Genomic DNA, 23,379 nt, shown 5'->3' on the forward strand with positions numbered 1-23,379 from the left:
GACTAAATTGTGCATGTGAACTAAGTTTGAATCCTATGTTGATGATGATGGTTGAACTAGTATGTTATGCCCTCATGATAGTTTACCGTGTTAGACTTATTGTGATATGGTAAAAGTTAAATAAGTTATGATTCACATGTCATGTTTAAGACAAACAAATGCATATGATAAAATTTTTAAGTATGTCTTCCGCTATCATGAGTTCATATGCATTAGTATGTTAGGTGAATGTAAGTAACCTCGTCCCTCTAAGGGCAGTCAGAGTGTCCCCTGGAAGGGCGGGCGTTACAGGTTGGTATCAGAGCCAGGTTCTACCTTCCACTACACACACATCAAGCCTACATCCTGCCGCTCCAAGTAAGAATTTCTATGCTTAGTATGTTGCTTTTTATGATGCTTATGCTTAGTTATTTTTATTTATTTTATTTATGATGATGTAGTAGTATGCATGCTTACTTTATTCTTTTAAGTCACAGTTTTAGTTTAGGTTGCATGATGGTAGGTTAGGGACGATAACAAAACAACTTTACAATAGTTAGAAATGACGATAACCTTACGTTAGTCAGGTCAGAAATGATAATAACTTACGATAGCTCTATTGTCATTAATGAAGATAAGGATGGCTAGAAGATGTAATACAAGAGCAGAGGAGACAGCACCTCCACCTGATCTGATGCATATAGTCACCGAACTCCAGCGACAGGTTACGGAACAGCAGCAGATGATCACTGCTCTGCTGAATCAACAGGGGAATCCTGCTACCCCGCCAGGACACCAGAACGTAGTACTAGTAATACCTACAGCTGTACCAGTACCACTAGCACCTGCACCACCATTAGGCCCAGCTCCAGTGTTTCGTCAGGAGGCATATCTGATTCAGTGGCAGAGACTGAAGCCGGAAACTTTCTCCGGTATATGTGAACCATGGGACGCACAGGCCTAGTTCAAGACTATGGAGAGCATAGTGGAGTTACTGGATTGACCTGAGCACGAGAAAGTCAAATGCGCATCGTTCTGCCTTACAGGCGATGCCAGAATGTGGTGGGATCGAGTCAAAGCAAAACGACAGATAAATCAGATGAGATGGACAGACTTTGAGACAGAATTTTTCGAGGAATTCTTCCATATGAGGGTGACAAACAGGCATTATGACGAGTTCACCGAGTTCCGACAAGGCGATCTGTCAGTTAATGAAGCGGTCAAGAAATTCAACCGTTTAGCGCGCTTATGTCCAGAATTGGTCAGCACTGAAAGAGAAAGGGTCAGACTTATGCTGAAAATGCTCAGACCTGAGATAGCTTTGAATGTGGCCGGCGGAGTTAACTGACCGCAGACCGCCGAAGAATTAATCAGTAGTGCTCTGATCACCGAACACTATCAGAAAGCAATGAGCGATGGCAAGAGTCAAACTCAGCCGGGAGGACAGAAATCTCAGAATACCCGAACCAACTGGAAAGGAAATCACAGTGGCAAGCGGAAGCAATGGACTGACTCCAAGGGTGGACCAGCAAGCAAACAACTCATGTTTCCTCAATGTACCACCTGCGGAAAGAAGCACCCGGGAATATGCCGGATAGGCACAAATAGATGCTACAACTGTGGAATGGAAGGGCATATGGCTCGAAACTGTCCTACTCAGATTCAGGCACCCCCTCCACAGCATGTCCAAAACAAAGGTGCGCTTCCACAGCTACACATGATGCAAGCTGCATTAGAAGGCCCTCAGATAAGTCAAGGGAGACTGGAAGCTCCGCCAGAAGCGACGAACGCCAGGATCTTTTCTTTTACCAAGGAGGATGTGGCAAGTGCTTCTACAGTCGTCACAGGTCAGCTACCTAATTTTAGTCAATATGCTAAAGTTTTATCTGATATGGAAGGTGAACCATTATCTAATACTGAAGGCGAATCGATAGTCAAATTTATCGGGAAGTCGAGAAATATTACGTGTCACTGGGTCGAAAATATATCTGGGCAACTCTCTACCTTGACCTTAGCACCGACATTGTTGGACAATATATTGGAGAAGCAAACTAGTGACTAAAACCTCCAAAGAATTAAACAAGAAACCTTAGAGGGGAAGAATGACGGATTCCGTATCGCGGATAGTGGAATATTATATCTCAGGGATCGATTATGTATTCCCGGGGATCCAGAGTTGCGAAAGAAGATACTGGAAGAGGCTCATGCAACACCCTATGTGATGTATCCGGGTTCCAATAAGATGTACCGAGATCTGAAAAAGAAATTCTGGTGGTCCGGTATGAAGAGAGATGTGGCTCAGTATGTCAGTACATGTTTGACCTGCCAGCAGGTTAAAGCAGAACACCAGAGACCTGGAGGATTTCTGCAGCCAATCCAAATTCCAGAATGGAAATGGGAAGATATCTCTATGGATTTTATCTCGGGATTACCCAAGACGACAAACGGTTACAACGCTATATGGGTAATCGTGGACAGATTGACGAAATCTGGCCACTTTCTGGCAATTAAGATGACCTACTCTATTGAGCAATTAGCTCAATTATATGTCAAAGAAATTGTTAGATTACATGGAATTCCTAAGACCATTATTTCTGACAGAGATGGCCGTTTTATTTCACATTTCTGGGAATGTGTTCAGAAAGCCCTTGGCACCAAGCTATTGTTCAGTACTGCCTTCCACCCTCAGACCGACGGACAAACAGAAAGGGTAAATCAAGTACTAGAAGACATGTTACGGGCTTGCGCCTTAGATTTCAAAGGAAGTTGGTGCCGATATTTATGTTTAGCGGAATTCGCCTACAACAATAGTTACCAGGCTACTATTGGAATGACACCCTACGAGGCTCTGTACGGAAGGAAATGTAGGTCCCCTATATGCTGGTACGAAAGTGGTGAAAAGAAGGAGATGGAAGTTCAAACAGAATTCATTGACAACACCACCCGTGCTATACAGAACATCCGCCAAAGAATAGAAACAGCTCAGAGTCGACAAAAGAGTTATGCAAATAAAAGACGAAGGCCCCTAGAATTCAGTGTCGGAGATGCAGTATTCCTTAAAGTAGCTCCTATGAAAGGAGTGATGAGGTTCGGAAAGAAGGAAAAACTAAGCCCGCGCTATGTAGGCCCATATCAAGTTCTGAAAAGAGTTGGCAAGGTAGCCTACGAAATAGCGCTACCTCAGGAGATGTCAGCTATCTACAATATGCTCTATGTTTCGATGCTAAAGAAATGTATTCCGAGCACGGACCAAATGATTGAACCACAAACCGTACAAGTGCAAGAGGATCTAAGTTATGAAAGTCGACCGGTTCAGATATTGGATCGAAGTATCAAAAGACTAAGGAACAAAGAGGTACCCTTGGTAAAGGTCCTGTGGCAAAATCAACGGTTCGAAGAAGCCACATGGGAACGAAAAGACGATATGAGACAAAAGCACCTGGAACTATTTTAAGTTCGAGGACGAACTTTTATGAGGTATGGGGGACTGTAACACCCATAAGGTACTTAGCAAGATTTTAGATATTTTTTATCATGAATAAAAATAAATAGGCCTTATATGTAAAATTTCAAAAACAATAAAATAAGAGAACCAAAAAGAGATGACCAAGGTATGAACCTTAGATCTCTTACTAGATACATGTATGTGTTAACCAATAGACCAAGAGTAATTATTGTTAGAAAGGAGAGGGAAATCATAGTTAAAGGTAAGGAAGTGAAGACTCTCTTCACTTAGAAGGAGAAATTGGAGTTGCCTTCTTCCTCTCAAATGAAAAGACGAGTCTTGCTTCTTCTTTTCATTTAGAGTGAGTAAAAGAAAGGAGAAAGAAAAATGTAATTTCCCTTCCTTCACTCATGTAGAATAAAAAGAGAAATTTAAGAAGAGAGTTCATTTTCTTTCTCTCTTCCTCCTTTCCTCCTCCTTCTCACCGTGACCAAGAACTTCTTCTCCCCACCTTCATTGCCGAAACCCAAGCAAAGGAAAAACTTCCCTCTAGGAAAGCTCCACAAATCAAGGTTACTTCCCTAAGGAAAATCAAGCGAAGGATGTGAGTATCCCCTCACTGCAGTACAAGTAGTTTCGATTTGTGTTATATGAAAACGCTTTTGAAATCTTATGAAATTCCTTGAAAGTTTTGGACAAGATAGATTGGTGGTCACTTAGGATTTACAAGTTACAAGTTATGCTTTATGTTGTAGAAAAAAATATATATATATATTCACCTCATCTTGAAGTTTCGGCCAAGACAAAAAGGGAAGATCTAGAGCAAAGTTTCTTTTGGTATCATGCTTATCCATGCTCTTATATGATGTAGGATCTTTCATGTGTTGATAGTTTAAGTTTTAAGACCTTATATGTCAATAAAAGAATTAGCAACCCTAATCTAATGGTTCGGCCAAGATGAATCATAGAGTTTAGGGCAAGATTTTGAAAAGAAAGTATAATTGTTGTGCTCCTTCATGATATATGAAATTTTATATGTTGATAGCTTAAGGTTTTTATGCTCCCTGTGGTAACAAAAATGAGGAAAACCCTAATGTAAAGTTTCGGCCAAGACATGATACCAAGCTTAGGGTCAAAATTTGAAACTCAATCATGCTTATTTATGCTTGTTCATGAAGTATGATATCTTGTATATGGTAAGGTTAAAGCATTATGTTACATGTTGCATTAGAAAAATTTTAAACCCTAAATATAGGTTCGGCCAAGAGGGAATTCCAAACCTAGGGTAGAGTTTTGCAACCCAATCATGCTTATTTATGCTTGTTCATGAGGTATGATATCTTGTATATGGTAATGTTAAAGCATTATGTTACATGTTGCATTAGAAAAATTTTAAACTCTAAATATAGGTTCGGCCAAGAGGGAATGTCAAACCTAGGGTAGAGTTTTGAAACCCAATCATGCTTATTTATGCTTGTTCATGAAGTACGATATCTTGTATATGGTAAGGTTAAAGCATTATGTTACATGTTGCATTAGAAAACCTAAAACCCTAAATGAAGGTCTCGGCCAAGAAGGAATGCCAAGCCTAGGATAAAGTTTTGAAACCTAATCATGATCTTTTATGGTTAGATAAGTTTTATGCTACATGTTACACAAATGGAACCTAGAACTTCACTTTAGGGTTCGGCCAAGCAAGTGTAGAGACTTAGAGTCATGTCTTGCAAACTAACCATGCTTGTTTATGCCCATTTATGATATATGGTTATTTATCTATAGGTGGCTTTAGTTTCATGCTTCTTATAGTGGGAAAAAAATGGGAAACCCAATTAGTAGGGTTTCGGCCAAGATGGATAAATGGGTCTAGAGTGAATCTAACCAAGCATGCTTATGTTTTCTCATGATGTATGGTCTTTGATAAGTGATTAGTTTAAGTTCCATGTTCATGATATGATATGTTATGCCTTATGTTATGAGATAAGTTATGTTCCATGATATGATATGTTATGCTCATGATATGATATGCTATACTCATGATATGATATGCTATGTTCATGATACGACATGTTATGTCTTATGTTATGAGATAAGCTATGTTCCATGATATGATATGTTATACTCATGATATGATATGTTATGCTTATGATATGATATGTCATGCTCATGATATGATATGCTATGCTTATGATATGATATGTCATGCTCATGATATGATATGCTATGCTTCATGATATGATATGTCATGCTTAGTGTTATGAAGATCACATGTTATGTTTTATGTTATGATACGAACATGTTATGTTTCATGATATATGTATGAAAGGCTTATGTAAGAAGAAAAGCCTAAGAGTTGCTTCCCTTAAGTTGGGATCAAGAGCACTCTTCATGGTATGGCAAAGAGATGCTTCTCTTGAGATGAGATCAAGAGCTCTCTTCATGATATGACAAGAAATTATGACATGTATGATAAGTTATGATATGCATGATGACATAATATGTATGACATGATATTTTATTTTATATGGCTTGTACCAAGGGTGGGCTCCATAAGCGCCCCGAGGTCGATGGTCTATGAAACGAGCATCGTAAAAAGGGATGAGCTCCTTAGTACGCCCCTGGGTCGACGGACTATGAACGGACCTAGATCCCTAGTAGGTTCGGGGCTAGCTACTCTGTCCTAGGGATTGCGCGCATTTATGTATGTATGTGGTACAAGTCGGGCCCTCATGATGATTATGTTATGTTCAAGTATGTATAAGATATGTTTTAAAAAGAGACATGATGCATATGTGCATTCCATGATACATGTTTTGAAAATATACATCTTGCATTTACATGCATATGTTTTATGAATTATTGATTATGTATTATTATGAACAGGTATGAGTTATGATACATGATTACAGGACATGATATGTTTCCGTGATATGTACTCACATGCTATGCCATGCTATGTTATGCACTATATTTCATGTTATGATTCTCCATGCTATGTTATGTTATGCTATGTTACACATGCTATGTGGTATTACGTACTTTATGTTTTATGAGTAGGAAAGGAGCTCATTAAGCCTTTGGGCTTATAGTTGTACGTTTCCTTGTACTGCAGATAAGGACAAAGAATGGATGAACTAAGGGGAGCATCAGGAAGGGCGATGATGATGTGTGTGGAAGTGGCATGGTAGATAGATCAATTAAGTTTAAATTTATTTTAACTAAATTGTGCATGTGAACTAAGTTTGAATCCTATGTTGATGATGATGGTTGAACTAGTATGTTATGCCCTCATGATAGTTTACCGTGTTAGATTTATTATGATATGGTAAAAGTTAAATAAGTTATGATTCACATGTCATGTTTAAGGCAAACAAATGCATATGATAAAATTTTTAAGTATGTCTTCCGCTGCCATGAGTTCATATGCATTAGTATGTTAGGTGAATGTAAGTAACCCCGTCCCTCTAAGGGCAGTCAGAGTGTCCCCTGGAAGGGCAGGCGTTACATTAGTTGTCTTGCCTAGGAAATGTAAGTTGAGCAGAAGCATGGTGATATTGGAAAAAAGGAATATTTATGGCAATAGTGAAAGACGAAGAGGCATACCATATTGAGGCGCAACATGCATTTATGAGGCCTATAGTCTGCTAAGCTCGGTCGTCAATCCACAAGCATCTCCCTTGTATAAAGCCAGCAAGTCAAGCAGGTCTTCATAGGGGTAGGGCGTCTAATCAGTCGATCATGGGCCTCTTTTTACTAGATTTGAGGGGAGACTTGTGATATGGCGAATAGTGAGTAACCTCAAGAGTATTGCGAGGACAATAGTCAAGGTAACATATCAGTCAAAAGTCAAAAAGAGGTGACGGTCAAGGTTAAGAACTATGTGTACACTCATTCTACCGTCCGACTCTAACCCTCTGTTTGGATGGAGTGAGGGAAGGTTCATTAACGGAAGGGGAAGGGAGGGGAAGTTAGGGGAAGTAAAGTATTTAACTTCTTCTTGTTTGGGAGAAAGGGAAGGTTCATTAACGTAACATGTGTCACTTTGTTTGGGAGGAAAGAAAGAGGAATGAAGGTTAAATATATAAAGTTACAAAAATATCCTCACTTTTTAAATTAGACAATTTTCATAATATTAATATTTTTTTATAAATATAAATTAGATATTTTTAATAATAAAATTAATTTTTTTATATTATCATTTAAATTAGTTATTTTTAATAAAAAATTAATCTTTTTATACTATTCATAATAAAATAATGAATTATCGATAATCAAGTAATTAAATGAGAAATAATGAAAATAATGATTTTAAAAATCTTAAATAAAAAAATTTGAAAGATAACGTTACGAGAATTTTTATTCTTTAAAAACTTATTAAATTTTGATGAAAAAATTAAAAAATAGTAGATATCCTCTTAAATTTTGACGATAAAAATGGTTTCTCCTTTCAATTCAGTTAGAAGACGTGTCAAATCCCCTTTAATGATCTGGCAGCAAGTGAGCTGTGAAGAAGGCGAGGAAATTGGACTCCGACGATATAAAAAAATTAGAAATTGGAACATTTCTTAAACTATTAAGAACAAGGATAAAATTGGAATAAAATTTTTTTTGTTTTCCCTTCCCCTTCCTTACACCCCAATTCGGGGTGTAAGAAAATCTCTTTTTCCATGCGTAACGAAGGTTAAAACTTACCCTTCATTATCTTTCTTTCCCTTTCCTCACTCCTTCCCAAACAAGGTTTAAAGTTTCCCTTCCCCTTATTTCCCCTTCCTTCCCCTTCCCTCCCCTTCCCTCACCTCCTCCCAAACAGTCCATAAGTCGGTCGGACCCCAAGGGCTCAATCTCCTCACTTTTCCTAGGCATGACTCCCAGTTTACTCCCGTTCAGCTCTAATCTGGTAAGGACCCTAAGAGCTTAGCCCCCTCACGTCTCATGGGCATAGCTCACAGTTTACTCCCAACATTCTCTAAGCCGGTCGGACTATTGCTAGGAGATAACATTGTCAGAGAATCACATCTACTTGTCAGATAATAACGACTCGATGCTCTACTATATGCATGAAGTGGAACATTCCTATATCCAATGAGAATTCGTCCTACACCTTCTATCATCGTCCGACATACCCTAACACCTGACATTCTCTAATGCCTAATGATTTGCGGAGGTTACAAAAGATAGTATAAAAAAAAGGGAGGTGTTTTTCCGTTGGTCAGGTACGCACACGCGCTCGCATACCCACATCTACTAATACAGTTCTACTTTTTGATACTTTTTTCTATTCGGCCTCTTCTAACTTGAGCGTCGGATAGGCTGTGTCAGGGATTTATTCTCTGGTTCTTACTCTAACGCTCCCAAGTGCTTGGTCTATGATGTTTGTTGGGTCATCAGTAATATCGACGATCCTCTCCCCTGTCCCATCGGCCCTCCGGGTCCTCTCCTTGTCAATATCCTTATCCTCATCGCCGTTATTTTCTCTTCCAATTTTACTCAACTTTCGGATAGGATCAATCACTTCACTGCACATTTTAGGAAAAATATTTTATAATATCCTACCACTAAGATTCAAGTTTTAAATTTCTTAATTATATTGATGGTCAAACCTGGCCCCAGGAGTGAAACACGTTTTTGTTGATTATGAATGACATTAAAATAGATAATTTTGTTCCATTTCACTTTTATTTTTATCTATATAAGTACACCATTAAGGAATTGTCAGAATAAGAATGGAAGCTAAAGGTATCTTTTTAGAGATTTATTTGTAAGTGTGAAGGGCAATTCCAAACTTTGAATGCGCCCATTAAAAAAATGTCGACTAATCATAAACATAAATAAATTCAGATGTTTATGAGGCACGTTTTCTTTATTATGATTTAAGAATCTCATACACGTCACGTTTAAATAGATATATAATTTTAATTTTGATCCATTTCTTTTTTATTTTTATCTATATAGGTACATCATTAAGAAATTATCAAAACAAGTAGGGAGGCTACAGATGTCTTTTTAGAGATTTATTTCAATTATTTGCAAGTATGATGCGAGTCAAAGAGGCGTTTATTTTTCTTATGGCATTATTATTAACAATAAAGAAAAAGAAATAATAATAATAACAACAACGCTTGAAGCCAAAAGATATAGTTTTTACTGAAATATCAGATAGAGAACGGTTGGAGAGCTGTTGTCTATGAGACGTTCCTCATTCAACTTCCTCTTTCATTCAGACTTTTAGCACTACAGAATGAAATCAATTTTAAATTAAATAAGCTTTTTATAAAGACTTTAAGAAATAGTTGGCAAAAATTTAAAAAATAAAGTCAAATGTTTAATCAAACTAAAGTGCTTTTAGTTTAGGGTTACCTGAGACTAATTGTAGCATAAGATGAAATTTATCATCCAGCAGTCTCATATGATTAGTCCCATGATTATCTATGATGAAATAAATTGAAAAATTATAGTTAGCTAATATGAGGAAGGAGTTTTTTTTCGATTTTATCAAGATTTGAACCTTTATTCTATTATAGTGAAAAAAAAAAAAAATCCTAATTAGTCTCATTGATTATCTCTGGGGTGATCAATCTGATTCCACCGAAGTTTCCTACGAGCCACCAGAGTAAATCGAGAAGTACACGTGACGATCAGTTCAGAAGCCTAGCATCCTTTGGTTACGCTCACATTTAGAAAAAAATTTCTATAAATATATTGTAATTGAGGTTCGAACTGCGGATACCTATGTAACAATTTGAATGTCCTATCGTGATATCATAGCCTCGAGACTTGTCCTATTATAGGAAAAAAATGATTAATCAAGCTGGGTAATGTCGAGCCTGGGTGATTGGCCCGGTCCCACGAAAGTTTCCCATCGACCATCAGAATAAATTGGGAAGTGCTTACAGTGGACAGCCCAAGAACCTAGCATCCTTTAGTTATGTGCACCATATAGAGAAATTTTTTTATAAATTTATTATAGTTGAGATTTGAATTATGAATATGTAAATGATAATTTAAATATCTTACCATTGCACCATAATAGAAGTCGTATATCCACTGTCTGATTTGTAAGTATAATATATTTTGGGCCATCCACGATTCGGTATGTTCAATATTTTTTTTAGAAAAAAATCATTTAAATTTGTTTTTTTTAAGAAAAAAGCCTCCAAATCCTTGAATAGATCTAAAGTCTAAAGTGAGTTGTGAACGAGGAGACCAGTTGTTGTCGTCGCTGCCTCCACTCGCTTCACCTTTGTTGAATAGAGTTTCCGTTTCTCAGCGTCGATTTTGTCGCCTTTGGGCTCGCATCCTCCCGAGGCGGCAAGGCCGATGGCATTCGTCGCGCCGCCTCCTTCGCCCTTCCTCGCCGTCGCCCTTCTCATTCTCGGCGGCCTCACCACTGGCGAAGGATGCTTCTCCGCCATCTTCTGCTTCGGCGACTCCATCACCGATACCGGCAACGCCGTTCGCCTCGGTGGAGTGGGCGGTCCCGGTGGCGTCTCTCCGTATGGACGTACCTTCTTCGGCCGCCCCACTGGCCGCTACACCGACGGCCGCGTCATCCTCGACTTCATTGGTCGGTTTCGGGACCGTTGATAATCTGGTTTGGGCAATAGAAAGAACCGATGCGAGTGACCTTGATTCGATTGGTTCAGCGCAGGGATTTGGGTTGCCGCTGGTCCGGCCGTACCTTGAGGGAGGGGATTTTCGCAAGGGGGCTAATTTTGCGGTTGCGGGAGCCACCGCGCTCGACCTTGACTTTTTCAGTGCGAAGGGGATTGATGCTTCGTGGACTCGCAAGTCGTTGCGCGTGCAGATTGAGGAGTTCAAACAATTGCTGCCTTCGCTATCCTCTGGTAAGCCTGCGCCTTTTTATTTCTTGTATTTGTTCCCTTAAACTTTGTAGAAAAAGGGACTCGATTTTTTGGATTAGTAATCATTCTTCTTGTGGTAGGAGCCCCCTTATTTCCTTTTCATCAAAAAGTTACTACAATTTACAGCAGCTGCTACGGCTGTAGCTTGTAGCAGATACAACAATGTTAAAGCGATTTTGACTAAATTGGTAAAAAAAAAAAAAAATTGATATAAACAATGCTTCTTCTAGTGTAATTTTGATTAAATTGGAGTAATTTGACTGTGATTATACTTGCCACAACTTGCTCCACATAGTAGCAGCTCTTAGTTGCTACAAGTGTGTTAAGAACGATTTTGAAGTTGGAGTGATTTTAATTAAATTTAAGCAATCTTGACCGAGCTGTGAAGGAATGTTTTGATATAACAATGTTATATGATGCTGCGATAAGGAGGGGCTCACCCTGCGGGGGTTAGTTGCCATGATGGAGGTCAAAGTTAAGACGGTCAATGTTCAGGTATCATATGGCCAAACGGATGATAATTGTATTAGCCGATCGGGCGATCATGCCCCTGACCGGGAGGAGAAGGTTCCGGTCTGACCCCACCTTTGACTCGGTGAGGTGTGTCAAACAACCCACGCTCAATGGGGTGTTGTTGGACGCCAAAAGGAGGAAAAAGGGAAGGCGGCGAGCACGGGTTTATAAACCCTAGGGGTCGGTCAATCGAGGTCGTCCGATCTATGGTCGCGGAGACCTAGGTAGAAATCTGGCCGTTGAATTCAAAGCGTCAAAAGTCACATCACCAGAGGATATCCGTCTGTCACGTCAAGCATGCGGTGGCAGCAAGAGGGACACGTAACGCTTGGCCACGGGATAACATTTAATGAAAGCAATTAAGAGGCATGGAGGCACGCTCAGCTATAATGAGCAGGGATTTGCACGATCTCCCAGAAATATGGATGACGTAAACCCAGATCGCGCCCACCCAAGGAAGCGCAAGAGAAGGTATCGAGGATGGATCTTGCTTGTGCTGATCGGCATAAGGAAGTAGACGTATCGCCGAACGATAGTCTTCAATAGGTCGATCGGCAAAGAAACTTGCTAAAACATTCGCTCAGTTACAAGGGAGCGGTCACATAGCCGACTGTCGGGCTACATCGGTCCGATCAAAAGCTAAAGGGTGTCATAAGCCGATTGGGTGAAAAGTGTCATTGACAATTTGTTCAATCAGTCGGACTTGCAACCTCCTTCGACTAGACTTGAGGGGGAGACATGTGATGCGGCGATAAGGAGGGGCCCACCCTGCAGGGGTTAGTTGCCACGATGGAGGTCAAAATTAGGACGGTCAACGTTCAGGTATCATATGGCCAAACGGATGATAATCGTATTGGCCGGTCGGGCGATCAGGCCCCCGATCGAGAGGAGAAGGTTTCGGTCTGGCCCCACCTTTGACTCGGGGAGGTGTATCAAACATCCGATGCTCAATGGGGTGTTGTTGGACGCCAAAAGGAGGAGATGATATGTAGAATCCTGGCCGAAAAGCTACCCCGCTCGGCCAGCAACAGGACTCGACACAGGCATAGCGGAGTTCCGATCGAGCGGACGTGGCACAAGCGCAGCGAAGTTCTGGCCGAGCGACTAACCCGCTCGTCCTAGCAACGGACCCACTGTGTTATCTCTCGACATCCTTTTGGGAGTTAATGTCGTTGATAACAGGCATGGTCGACAAGAAGATCGTATGACGGAAGCTTCCACTGTCATATCAGAGATATGCTCGGCTTGTTAAGGTATTGTGTCAGAGACACTTTATCGACAAGTCTTTTCAGGGAAAACTTCGAGAAGCATGCTCGCTTGGGGAAGCGTGCACGCGTGCTACAGGACCTCTATATAAAGGGGGAGTCCAAGTATCGGTGGAGGTACGCGATATACACTATTTGCGCTATAGTGTTCCTTCTTGTTGCTCCGCCTTCTACATCATTGTCAGTGACTGACTTGAGCATCGGAAGGCCAACGTCGGAGACCTCTTCCCTGGCTCAACACTGATGTCATCTGTTTTGCAGGGCGGAGCGGAGTCTACGAGCGGTTAGCGGGACCTTCACATCCCCAGTTTTCCATCTCATCGACTTTCGGACAGGATCATTATATTTAGCAATATTTAGTAATATTGCCTGAGTTATAGACCAACAAGAAAAGGTTGAGCTGCTTTACTTTAGCTAACCCAAAAAATCAGTTGTCCTTTGCTTGAGAATTTTCATTTTATTGTCTAATAGATTTTTGCTCATCAATGTCTCGCTTATGTGCCAAAGAATCTGATTGAATAGGTTTTGCATGTTGGCTATATTAATTAGTAATTGTAAATTTTTTATTTTATATCTAGATCCTAAAGAATTACTGAATACTTCATTGATTCTGATGGGAGAGATTGGTGGGAATGACTACAACCATCCATTCTTCCAAGGCAACAAGGCTGATGATATAAGAACCTTCGCTCCTAGTGTGATTAGTGCAATTGGTTCTGCCATCAGTGTGAGTCATTTGCTATTGAACTATCAGTAATCTTTGTGCATCATAATTTTGAGCATAATTGGATGTTTTTACTCTGCATTATTAACAAGATCTGTTACTGCCTCTGGTTCCTATATCTTCCTTTTCAAAGCATATATTTGTTGGGTTCTTGCTTAAAGAAGAAAAAAATGAACTAGGTCTCTATATTTCCTCTTTGGACAGGATTTAATAGAACTTGGGGCAAAGACATTCTTAGTTCCTGGAAATTTTCCAATTGGATGTGTTCCAGCATATCTAGATGTGTTTGAAAGCAATAATGCTGAGGAATATGACTCAGGAACAGGGTGTATTAAGTGGTTGAATGAGTTCTCTGAGTACCACAATCACCTACTTCTGGAAGAGTTGGAACGGCTTCGAAAGCTTCACCCACATGTTACCATCATCTATGCAGATTACTACAGTGCAACTATAAGCTTCTTCCATGCCCCCCAACTTTTTGGTGTGTATTCCTTTTACATTGTTTTTTTGGCAAAGTTCTTATACTAAGTTTAGATTCAAGTTTCTTCCATGTACCCCAACTGAGGTTTACTTGCAATTTTAGTTCAGCAGCTATTACTTTTCATTGTTTAGTTTCAATCTCACCTCAATTATAATGGAGTCAGTTTGTTACCTAATTCATTTAAAAAGCAGTCCGGTGCACGAAACTCCCACCATGCGGAGTCCCGGGAAAAGATCCAAGCAGCCTTACCATGCTTTTTGCTAAAGACTGTTTCCAGGATTCTAACCCATGACTTTTTGGTCACAAAGTAACAACTTTACCGTTGCGCCAAGACACCCCTTCTTGTTTACCTAATTCATTTGATTCAGAATAATACTTGTCTTTGGTTGTAACATCGGAAAAGAGTTTTTGAAACTTGATAGGCTAATTTACGCCATGCATCCTACTCAGATGAACAGTAAACCCAATGCTTTAGCCAGATCAGTGTAGAGACCAAATTCAACAGCTAATTCTTCTAAAACGACTTCAAATGGAGCACTTATTGTAGCTAATTGTTCTTTTTTTTCCTCGTGGCGTCCTACACTATTTTGTTCTGTAATTATAGTTGCAGATAACTAATGAGCACATATCACACACACACAATGGCATAGATCAGTGAAAGTTGACTTTAAGAATCTCTATCACAGTTGCGATCCAAAAAGAATTGTACTGAGATGCCTGTTATCTTTTATCTATTGCAGGAGTCAATTTGTAACAAACTAGGTGATGAATTATTTGTCCAAATATCTATCCACTTGCTATTCTATTATGTAGTTTGATAGAATCCTGATATAGTGAGGTAATTCTGAGTGCAGGATTTAAGGCAACACTCCATGCATGTTGCGGAAACGATGGCCGATATAATGTCAGCCGAACTGTTCAGTGTGGTCACAAGGAGGCAAAGGTCTGCAGTGATCCATCTGCTTTCATTTCCTGGGATGGAATTCACCTAACTGAGGCAGCTTATGGCACAATAGCAGAGAGTTTATTAGAAGGTCCGCATGCCAATCCTCCATTGTTGGGAGCATGTCCAGCCACTCAACGAAGTGAAACTTATGACTTCTAGCGAAATTGATCTAGGGATAGTTCATCCAATCCCAAATTCCCTGATGCAAGACTGGTATAATCTCATTTAATTTCGAAACATCTTTGCGACCTATTTTTGCTGCGGTTCCATCATGCTGCATTGCCTAGTTGTTGGTAGCTCCATTGATATATTTTTGAGAACTCTTTATTATCTGTATAAAAGAAATTGATGGATATGTGGCAGTCTATTAACAAAAAACCGAGGAGAACTCTTCAGTAATGACAACTAGCTTCATATCTCGACAAGGCGTTGACCAAGGACGCCGAGCTTGCCGCGGCCTCGAGCTCTTTCGTATGGTACAGAATACAAATTGCTTCCTAATTCTGTCTCTTCAACCACCTATTTTGGTCTCAATGGCTCTCCTGTTTTGTTGCATGCACGCCCATGAAGTGCCTTCGTCCCTCCAATATATAATGCTTTGACACACTCGTCCAAATCATCCTGCCATCGGGGTCTCGTTACCATCTCCAAATAAGTTCCCCCTTCCAATATCCAATAATAGTCTCTCTTGCTTGGAAGGGGACGAAGAATAAGTCTTGGTTGATAATCAATCATGGGGAACGGCGGCGTTCTAGTTGTCTCAGCGGTCGTGCTCGTGGCCGTCGTTGCCACCGTCGGCGTCGTCACCGTCTCCAACAGCCGTGGAGACGATACGTCTGAGGCACAAGTGACGAAGCTGTCCACCTCGCAGAAGAACATCCAGCAATTCTGCCAGCCGACCGACTACCAGCAGACTTGCGAGACCACGCTCTCCTCTGTCGCCGGTAACAACACGGACCCTAAGAACCTCGTCAACTTGGTCTTCAATGTCACCATCAACCACATCAAGGAGGCCTTCAAGCACTCCACCACGCTTCAGGAGGCCGCAAAGGACCCGCGCACCTCTGAGGCCCTCGAGAACTGCCGCGAGCTCCTCGACTACGCCGTCGACGACCTCCACAGCTCCGTCGACCGCCTCGATGACTTCTCGTTGGAAAAGATCGGCAAGTTCATCGACGACCTCAGGGTGTGGATTAGCGCCAGCATCACGTACCAGGAGACGTGCCTCGACGGGTTCGAGGAAGCCGACACGGACGCCGCGGCATCCATGCGCAAGGCGCTCAACAGCTCCGCCGAGCTCAGCAGCAACGTTCTCGCCATCGTCACCAACATCGGGGACGCACTCGACAAGCTCAACCTCGGCGGCTTGAGCCGCAAGCTCCTCGAAGTCGATAATGAGTTCCCATCGTGGGTCTCTGGCGGCAAGCGAAGGCTCCTTCAGATGAGCCCGGCCGAACTGAAGCCTGCTATCACAGTGGCCCAGGACGGCTCCGGGGATGTCAAGACCATCGGCGAGGCCTTGCTACGCGCTCCCAAGAACAGCCTCAAGAACGTCGTTATCTACATCAAGGAAGGCGTGTACGATGAGCAGGTCCAGGTCAACCGGAGCCATACCAACATAATGATGGTCGGCGACGGGCAAAGCAAGACCAAGATCACCGGCGGCCTCAACTTCGTTGATGGTGTGGCCACCTTCAAAACTTCCACCGTCGGTAAGCTTAATTTTACATTATCCACCCAACCTAATCCATGCTTAATTAATACAATGCGAGTACTTACCGATCGACGCAGCTGTGGTTGGAAACGGATTCATCGCCAAGGACTTGTGGATCGATAACTCAGCAGGGGCAGCGAAGCACCAGGCTGTGGCGCTCCGAGTGCAGTCGGACAAGTCGGTGTTCTACAACGTCCGGCTCGACGGGTACCAGGACACGCTGTACGTGCACACCCACCGACAGTTCTACCGCGAATGCACAATCACCGGCACCATTGACTTCATCTTCGGCGACTCTGCCTCCATCTTCCAGAACTGCCTCATCTTGGCCCGGAAGCCTTTGGACAACCAGCAGAACATCGTGACCGCGCAAGGGCGTAAGGACCGGCGATCCACCGGCGCCATCATCCTCCACAACTGCACCATCAGTGCTGACCCCGAATACTACCCCTTACGCAACAAGCTTCCCACCTTCCTGGGGCGCCCGTGGAAGGAATACTCCAGGACCTTCGTGATGCAATCGCAGTTGGACGACTTGATCAATCCCAAGGGGTGGCTGCCGTGGCTCGGCGACTTCGGCCTCAACACTTGCTTCTACGCTGAGATCGACAACCGCGGCCCTGGCTCCGACAAGAGCCAGAGGGTGACGTGGAAGGGAGTGAAGACCGTTGACCTTGACCACGCCCAGAAGTTCACCGTCCAACGATTCTTCTCAGGCAATGCCTGGCTGCCGCAGACCGGCGTGCCCTTCATCCCCGGCCTGCTCCCGCCCTCATGATCCCCCAATTAATTGATGATGCACGCTCAATGCCCTACAGAGATTTGTTAGTACCACCGACGACCTTCTCGCGAGAAATTGCCTCGTCGATGAAGATCATAGGAACGTTTTTTTTCCATCAGTGGGAAATGCTCCCCGTCTGTGAAATTTTACTTTTTTGACATATAGGAACGTTTTTTTTTCTCCATCAGTGAGACTGTTTCCCATGGCAAATACCATCACCGACGGACTTCTTGTGCTCGCTGTCGGTGAAACATTCTTATTTAATCAACATTTTGTGTACTAGATAATGTTAAATATTACTTATATATATTTTTTAAAAAAATTCAGATTTAAATTGTCTTTAACATAAAAAAGGATAAGTGTTTGGTCGTTTTAAAATACAAGAATGTTTTTTTTTAATTGCTGCTCCTATTTAATGTGATAAATTTATTAATTAACCCTTTTAGTTTAGTAAATTGGAATTTAGAAGAGAAATTTTCTTCTGGATAACGGATCTCAAAATAATGACGGTTAGGATGAACTTCGATGTCCTCGATTTAGCCACGGGCCGGTTAATTATTTTTTGGAATTTTAGGAGAGGTATTTTTGTTTTTTTCCCCTCTTCTCTCGTTTGACAAACCAATGGAATTGTTATATTTTATGGTGGTTTGCGGTTCGCCATCTCAACCACAGCCCCGTTGCTGCTGCGCTGGCAGAGCAAGAAAGGGACAAGACGATCGAGATAGGGAGAGAGGAGCGGCCGGGGAGGAGGATGGAGAATGGACTCAAGGCAGAGCTTCCTTCGCTTCCTTGTCGTCGATGAATTCTTCCCCTTCGCTTCTAGGGTTTAGCGGGCTTTTCTCCGCTGGCGATTGCTTCAAGACCAAGCTCGAACCCTCGTCGATTGCGATCGGTAGCGGAGTCGGCTCCCCTCTTGTCGATTGCGAGCGGTAGCGGAGTCGGCTCTCCTCTGTTTCGCACTGGCGGGAATCAAAGGCGCCGTCGCCTTCCTCCTCTTGTCGGCGCTTGCGCACCTCGTTGATATCTTCGATTTCAAGACTAGGAGTCGGCGGAGGCGGAAGGGTTGGGGAGGCGGAAGCCGCCGGAGTGGAGGAATCCTTCGGTGGGTCGTCCGCCTTTCCGGATTGTGCTCCGCCGCCATGGTAATGGTGTTGTTATCCCCCTCCTTCCAGTCCTCCCCTCCAGCCGAGGCCATTCGATCCTCCCATTATCTACGGTTTCCTGGCGGCGGGTACAATCACCAGCTAGCCGCCGCCTCTAGCGAGACCAAAGGTTTCGCCTTCCGGCAAGCGCCCCGGTTTTACAATGCTGCTGACTGTGAACCCCCGTCTGCTAACGGCAGCTCCGTCTGCGATTCCTCGCTTGTCCATGTCGCAATCACCCTCGACGAGGAGTACCTGCGGGGCTCGATCGCGGCGGTTCACTCTGTGCTGATGCACGCCCAGTGCCCAGAGAGCGTCTTTTTCCATTTCTTGGTTTCGGAGCTGGGCATGGAGTCGGTGGTGCGCTCGGCCTTCCCAGGCCTCCGCTTCAAGGCGTATTACTTCGATCCAGACCGTGTCCGATGGATGATTTCGACGTCGGTGCGGCAGGCCCTGGATCAGCCACTCAACTACGCACGCAACTATCTGGCGGAAATTCTCGAGCTGTGCGTGAGCCGAGTGATCTACCTAGACTCCGACCTAGTGGTGATGGATGACATCGCCAAGCTGTGGCGGAAAGGGTTGGGATCGAAGGCCGTTGGGGCGCCAGAGTACTGCCACGCCAACTTCACCAAGTACTTCACCGACCGGTTCTGGTCCAACAGGCGCCTGGCAGCCACATTTGCGGGGCGCCGGCCTTGTTACTTCAACACTGGAGTGATGGTGCTTGACCTTGTCCGATGGCGGCGCGCGGGGTACACTCGACGGATAGAACGGTGGATGGAGGTACAGAAGAGGGGCGCAGCGCCCGGCGGAGCAGGGCGGATCTATGAGTTGGGGTCTCTTCCGCCCTTCCTTCTTGTATTTGCAGGGCAAGTAGCCCCCATCGAGCACAGGTGGAACCAGCACGGGCTCGGCGGGGACAACGTGAACGGTAGCTGTCGGGATCTCCACCCAGGGCCGGTGAGCCTCCTTCACTGGAGCGGCAAGGGCAAGCCTTGGGTGCGGCTCGACTCAAACCAGCCCTGCCCGCTCGACCACATCTGGGCGCCCTACGACCTCTACGGTTTTGCTGCCAAATGACCATTGCACAGCTTCTGCCCTGCCGCATCTGGTACTAAGCTCTCTCCCTTGCTCGCCCCTCTATTTTTCACCGTAAATCCTCATCTCAAAGCACTTCCATTTTCATCTTTCTCCATTATTTTTTTGGTTCTCTCTTAGACATCGTCTGATTCTTACTCTCTCTGGGTTTAGTCATGTATAACTTGAAGTTTTTTTTTTCCTTATTCGTTGCTCTCCACCATTTTGGTGCGAGGCGATCTTTCATTTTGACTACTGCTTTGCTGAATAAAATAGAGACGGATAATTCATTCTGCTGCATATATATATATATATTGTAATGTTACGCATTTTGCCTATTGCTTTTGTCGATGCTTACGATTTTGATGCCTAAAAGAATCGACTTTGTGATTCAGGTTCAGATGAACAATAGCTGGTTAACATTGTATATCCATTTTTTGAGTTTTCCGAAGATTGAGGGGAAAAATCCTGTGAAGTGCCTCCACAGAGCACTGTTTTCAGGCCCATCGCTCTCTCTCTCTCTCTGTCTCGCACGTATGCTAGCCTGCCTCTTCCCAACTGCCCTGAGGGCGAGGGTTTCGCCTTTTGCCACTGCCTCTTCCCAACTGCCTTTTTAATAAGGTGTAGAGCTTGCAAAGGGCCATGGATCAGTCAATGGGGGAATCACATACTTTCCTTTTTGTCAGAGCATTTATTCAGCCTTTTACTCGTTATCTTTTTTCAATCTCTTGTGGGTTGTCGGTGGATGATGGCAGTAACTTTCCATACAATTTTCCCTTTGCTTTTCGTTTCTGCAGTGCCAACCTCCATCTTTCCATCGATGCCTGCAAAGCAGAAAAGACAGTTTAGTAGAAGAGTGGGAGATGAATACCATACCCTTGGATTAACTTTCCCAAATCCATTTTATATCCTGCCTTGATTGGTTAGGCTTGGTTTATGTGGATTTTATTCTCTCATCTCTGTATCTGAGGAGAAGATTAGCATCTTTCTCGGAGATTGGAGACTCGAGCTCGTCCAGGGAGAAGAAGTCCATAGATTCCCTCACTGTAGTAGATTTGATAGATGAGGTTGCTAGGCTGGCTGTGTCACTCTCGAAGCGGCAAAGCATCTCCCCCATGGACTGGTAGCCCCACTCCTCTTGTTCTTAATGCCATGGAAGTCATCAGCGTTGAGCAGTATCTGGGGACCCATAGCCTGTCTGATCACCATCGAATACGATATGAGAATGTTCTTCTATATGCAAATTAAGGTGCCCTTGGGTTTAAGGGTCTTATCTGATAGACGTGCTTTTGTTTTTGGTTTCTTGGTATGATAAAAATGGTCTTAATCATTTACTAGAATACTTATTCATAAATCGTCCTCGACGTTAAATGACTTATTATTATTATTATGGCATGCCAAACGATGGCAACATGGTTCGCTCGGCAAATAAATCCTTCAAGTATCACTCACTGTTCTTTGTAACATAACTTTATATTGCTTCGATGGTCCCTTTTTTCTCCACCGGCTTTGCGGCTCGGGCTCCGTTTTGAAAGTTGGATCCGATCTCTCTGTTGGTGTTACTGTGCTAGAAATGAAGCTCATCGTAAACTGCCGCCAAGAAATTACTGCTGTGGCACTAACGTAAGGCGATTAATGCCAATAATTTCATGCCGTAACAATTACAAGGTCCAAGTTATAAAAGAAGAAGATAGGAAGACGAGAAGACAAACGAGAGAGTAAGGTTCAATTCGGGATTTGGTTTGTGAAATTTTAAGGGCATTTTCATTTCATTCGTGATTGTTCTTCCGACAGTAAGATTTTTTTCCGATTTCTTCTCCAAAGAGTCCAAAGAGCACTGTAAGTTTTATTTACAGATTCATGAATTTTGTATTTCATACTTTAGATGAATAATGGTATCAGAGCAATGCTTAGTTTTAAAAATGCATAAAATTTAACTCTTCGTTGAGAAACTATTACTGCTCTTGTTCCCTGTGGAAAAAAAAAATCGTTGATGAAAGTTACTCCGTTTGCGTTTTGCCGTCGCCAGGTGAAACCTTGACTGACTCGAGCCATCGTTATCTGGCAAGATGATGATTGAGTCGCGATCTGTCATCGTTGTTAGCCTTGAAAGGATGCTGGTTATTAGCTTCTATGGTCGGAGAGTGTCAGTGATCACGTTGAAAGGCCAACAATGGATAGTCGTGACGATCGTGTTTGTCATGGCAGAGGAAGTGAGTGTTTCTTAGTCAAACCCACTATTTGAGAAAATAAGTTTGGTTTTAAAAATTGGAAGTAGAAAAAATCGTGAAAGCTTTGTCATAAGGGAAAAAGGACAAAACAGACTGTTTTTTTATAAAATTAATTGAAAATTAAAACTTTGTGTTTTTGAATTTTTCAATTAATTAGGCTTCGATTTAGATTTGCATGGCTATGTAATGGCCAACCTAAATTGGTCTAGTTCATTTAGACTTGATCATATTGATTGGGTTGGTTCAAATAGATTTTAATCTGGTTCAAATTATTGGTTAATTTAATTATATCAATTAATATGATTTAATTAAATAAAAATAACTGAATATTCTAATTAGACTAGTTTTAATGAGGATAAGGGACTTAGGATCAAGTTTCTCAATCCGATCTAGTATGTTATTTAGTGTGTCGGTCAACTGAAACTCCTTAAATAAAAAAAAATATTTTTTTATTTTCTTATGAAATATGTATATTGCTTCGTATATATGTTAAAATTGAATTTGATCGATTTTGTTACTAGTTTGTCGATTTTGTACTGATATTATTATTTTTAATTTTAGATACCACAGACAATATATAAGATGACTAGTCGCTATGAACGACAACATGAGCTTTCGGAAAAGATCAAGGAGCTTAATTATGACTCGGTTCACGAAGTTGGATGGTTTATTGGTCAGCTCGATCGGATATTTTGGAAACTTAAACGAAAATAGTTTCTAGTCCTGAACAAAAATAGAAGATAAGCTCTGATTCAGTCACTACCAGGACATTTTAGAGATATAGCACACCAACTAATGGATCACTTTGAAGGGTGCATCTCATATTCAGAGATGTGCAGAAATTTACTTCATTTGGCATGAGATCCTGAAGAATCCAAAGAAGATCCGGATCCTAAAGAAATGGATCTTGCAGAATCAGAAGAGGATACAGATCATGAAGAAATAGATTCCGTAGAATTTGAAGATATTCCAAATCCTGAAGAAATTGATCTAGCAAAATCTGACGAGAATCTAGAAATAGATCCTGAAATATCCGAGGAAGATCTTGAAGAAACATAGGATGATCTGAAAGAGTGTGTGGAAGATTCAGAAATAGATCTGAATATGAATCTAAATATGGATTTGATAGATGATATTGAGGTTGATCCTGCTTCATTGAGACCGGATGAACAGGATAGTATTGTTCACTACACTAGTATTTTTTCTAATGGGAGTGATG

At 42.2% G+C, this 23,379-nt stretch overlaps 3 protein-coding genes across 4 annotated transcripts; all 3 read left to right on the top strand.

Annotated features, from left to right (window-relative positions):
• Window positions 1-10,600: 10,600 nt before the first annotated feature.
• Window positions 10,601-14,210, top strand: LOC122000894 (sinapine esterase-like). Its single transcript, XM_042555390.1, has 3 exons — window positions 10,601-10,985; window positions 11,065-11,265; window positions 13,990-14,210. The coding sequence occupies exons 1-3, from the start codon at window positions 10,739-10,741 to the stop codon at window positions 14,073-14,075; spliced, it is 534 nt and encodes a 177-aa protein (XP_042411324.1). The 5' UTR covers window positions 10,601-10,738; the 3' UTR covers window positions 14,076-14,210.
• A 995-nt stretch (window positions 14,211-15,205) lies between these two features.
• LOC122000893 (probable pectinesterase/pectinesterase inhibitor 21) lies at window positions 15,206-17,980 on the top strand. Of its 2 annotated transcripts, XM_042555389.1 has the most exons (4): window positions 15,406-15,425; window positions 15,576-15,688; window positions 15,783-16,924; window positions 17,004-17,980. In XM_042555389.1, exons 3-4 carry the CDS (start codon window positions 15,946-15,948, stop codon window positions 17,702-17,704), a joined length of 1,680 nt encoding a protein of 559 aa, XP_042411323.1. In that variant the 5' UTR covers window positions 15,406-15,425; window positions 15,576-15,688; window positions 15,783-15,945; the 3' UTR covers window positions 17,705-17,980. The 2 variants fall into 2 exon arrangements, with proteins under 2 accessions (XP_042411322.1, XP_042411323.1); XM_042555388.1 differs by having other exon boundaries at window positions 15,206-15,688.
• A 382-nt stretch (window positions 17,981-18,362) lies between these two features.
• Window positions 18,363-20,289, top strand: LOC122000895 (probable galacturonosyltransferase-like 7). The gene has a single exon (XM_042555391.1). The coding sequence runs from the start codon at window positions 18,847-18,849 to the stop codon at window positions 19,930-19,932; it is 1,086 nt and encodes a 361-aa protein (XP_042411325.1). The 5' UTR covers window positions 18,363-18,846; the 3' UTR covers window positions 19,933-20,289.
• Window positions 20,290-23,379: the final 3,090 nt, after the last annotated feature.

Source organism: Zingiber officinale, chromosome 7A, assembly GCF_018446385.1.
Source record: "Zingiber officinale cultivar Zhangliang chromosome 7A, Zo_v1.1, whole genome shotgun sequence".
NCBI classification, from domain to species: Eukaryota; Viridiplantae; Streptophyta; class Magnoliopsida; order Zingiberales; family Zingiberaceae; genus Zingiber; species Zingiber officinale.

What these genes read in the sequence shown, in the direction of transcription:
- LOC122000894 (XM_042555390.1), top strand. Translation starts at nt 10,739, where the DNA reads ATGGCATTCGTCGCGCCGCCTCCTTCGCCCTTCCTCGCCGTCGCCCTT. An exon ending in CGTCATCCTCGACTTCATTG is followed by an intron (nt 10,986 to 11,064) that starts GTCGGTTTCGGG and finishes CGATTGGTTCAG; the next exon opens with CGCAGGGATTTGGGTTGCCG. An exon ending in GCTGCCTTCGCTATCCTCTG is followed by an intron (nt 11,266 to 13,989) that starts GTAAGCCTGCGC and finishes CTCTTTGGACAG; the next exon opens with GATTTAATAGAACTTGGGGC.
- LOC122000893 (XM_042555388.1), top strand. Translation starts at nt 15,946, where the DNA reads ATGGGGAACGGCGGCGTTCTAGTTGTCTCAGCGGTCGTGCTCGTGGCC. An exon ending in CTTCAAAACTTCCACCGTCG is followed by an intron (nt 16,925 to 17,003) that starts GTAAGCTTAATT and finishes CGATCGACGCAG; the next exon opens with CTGTGGTTGGAAACGGATTC.
- LOC122000895 (XM_042555391.1), top strand. Translation starts at nt 18,847, where the DNA reads ATGGTAATGGTGTTGTTATCCCCCTCCTTCCAGTCCTCCCCTCCAGCC.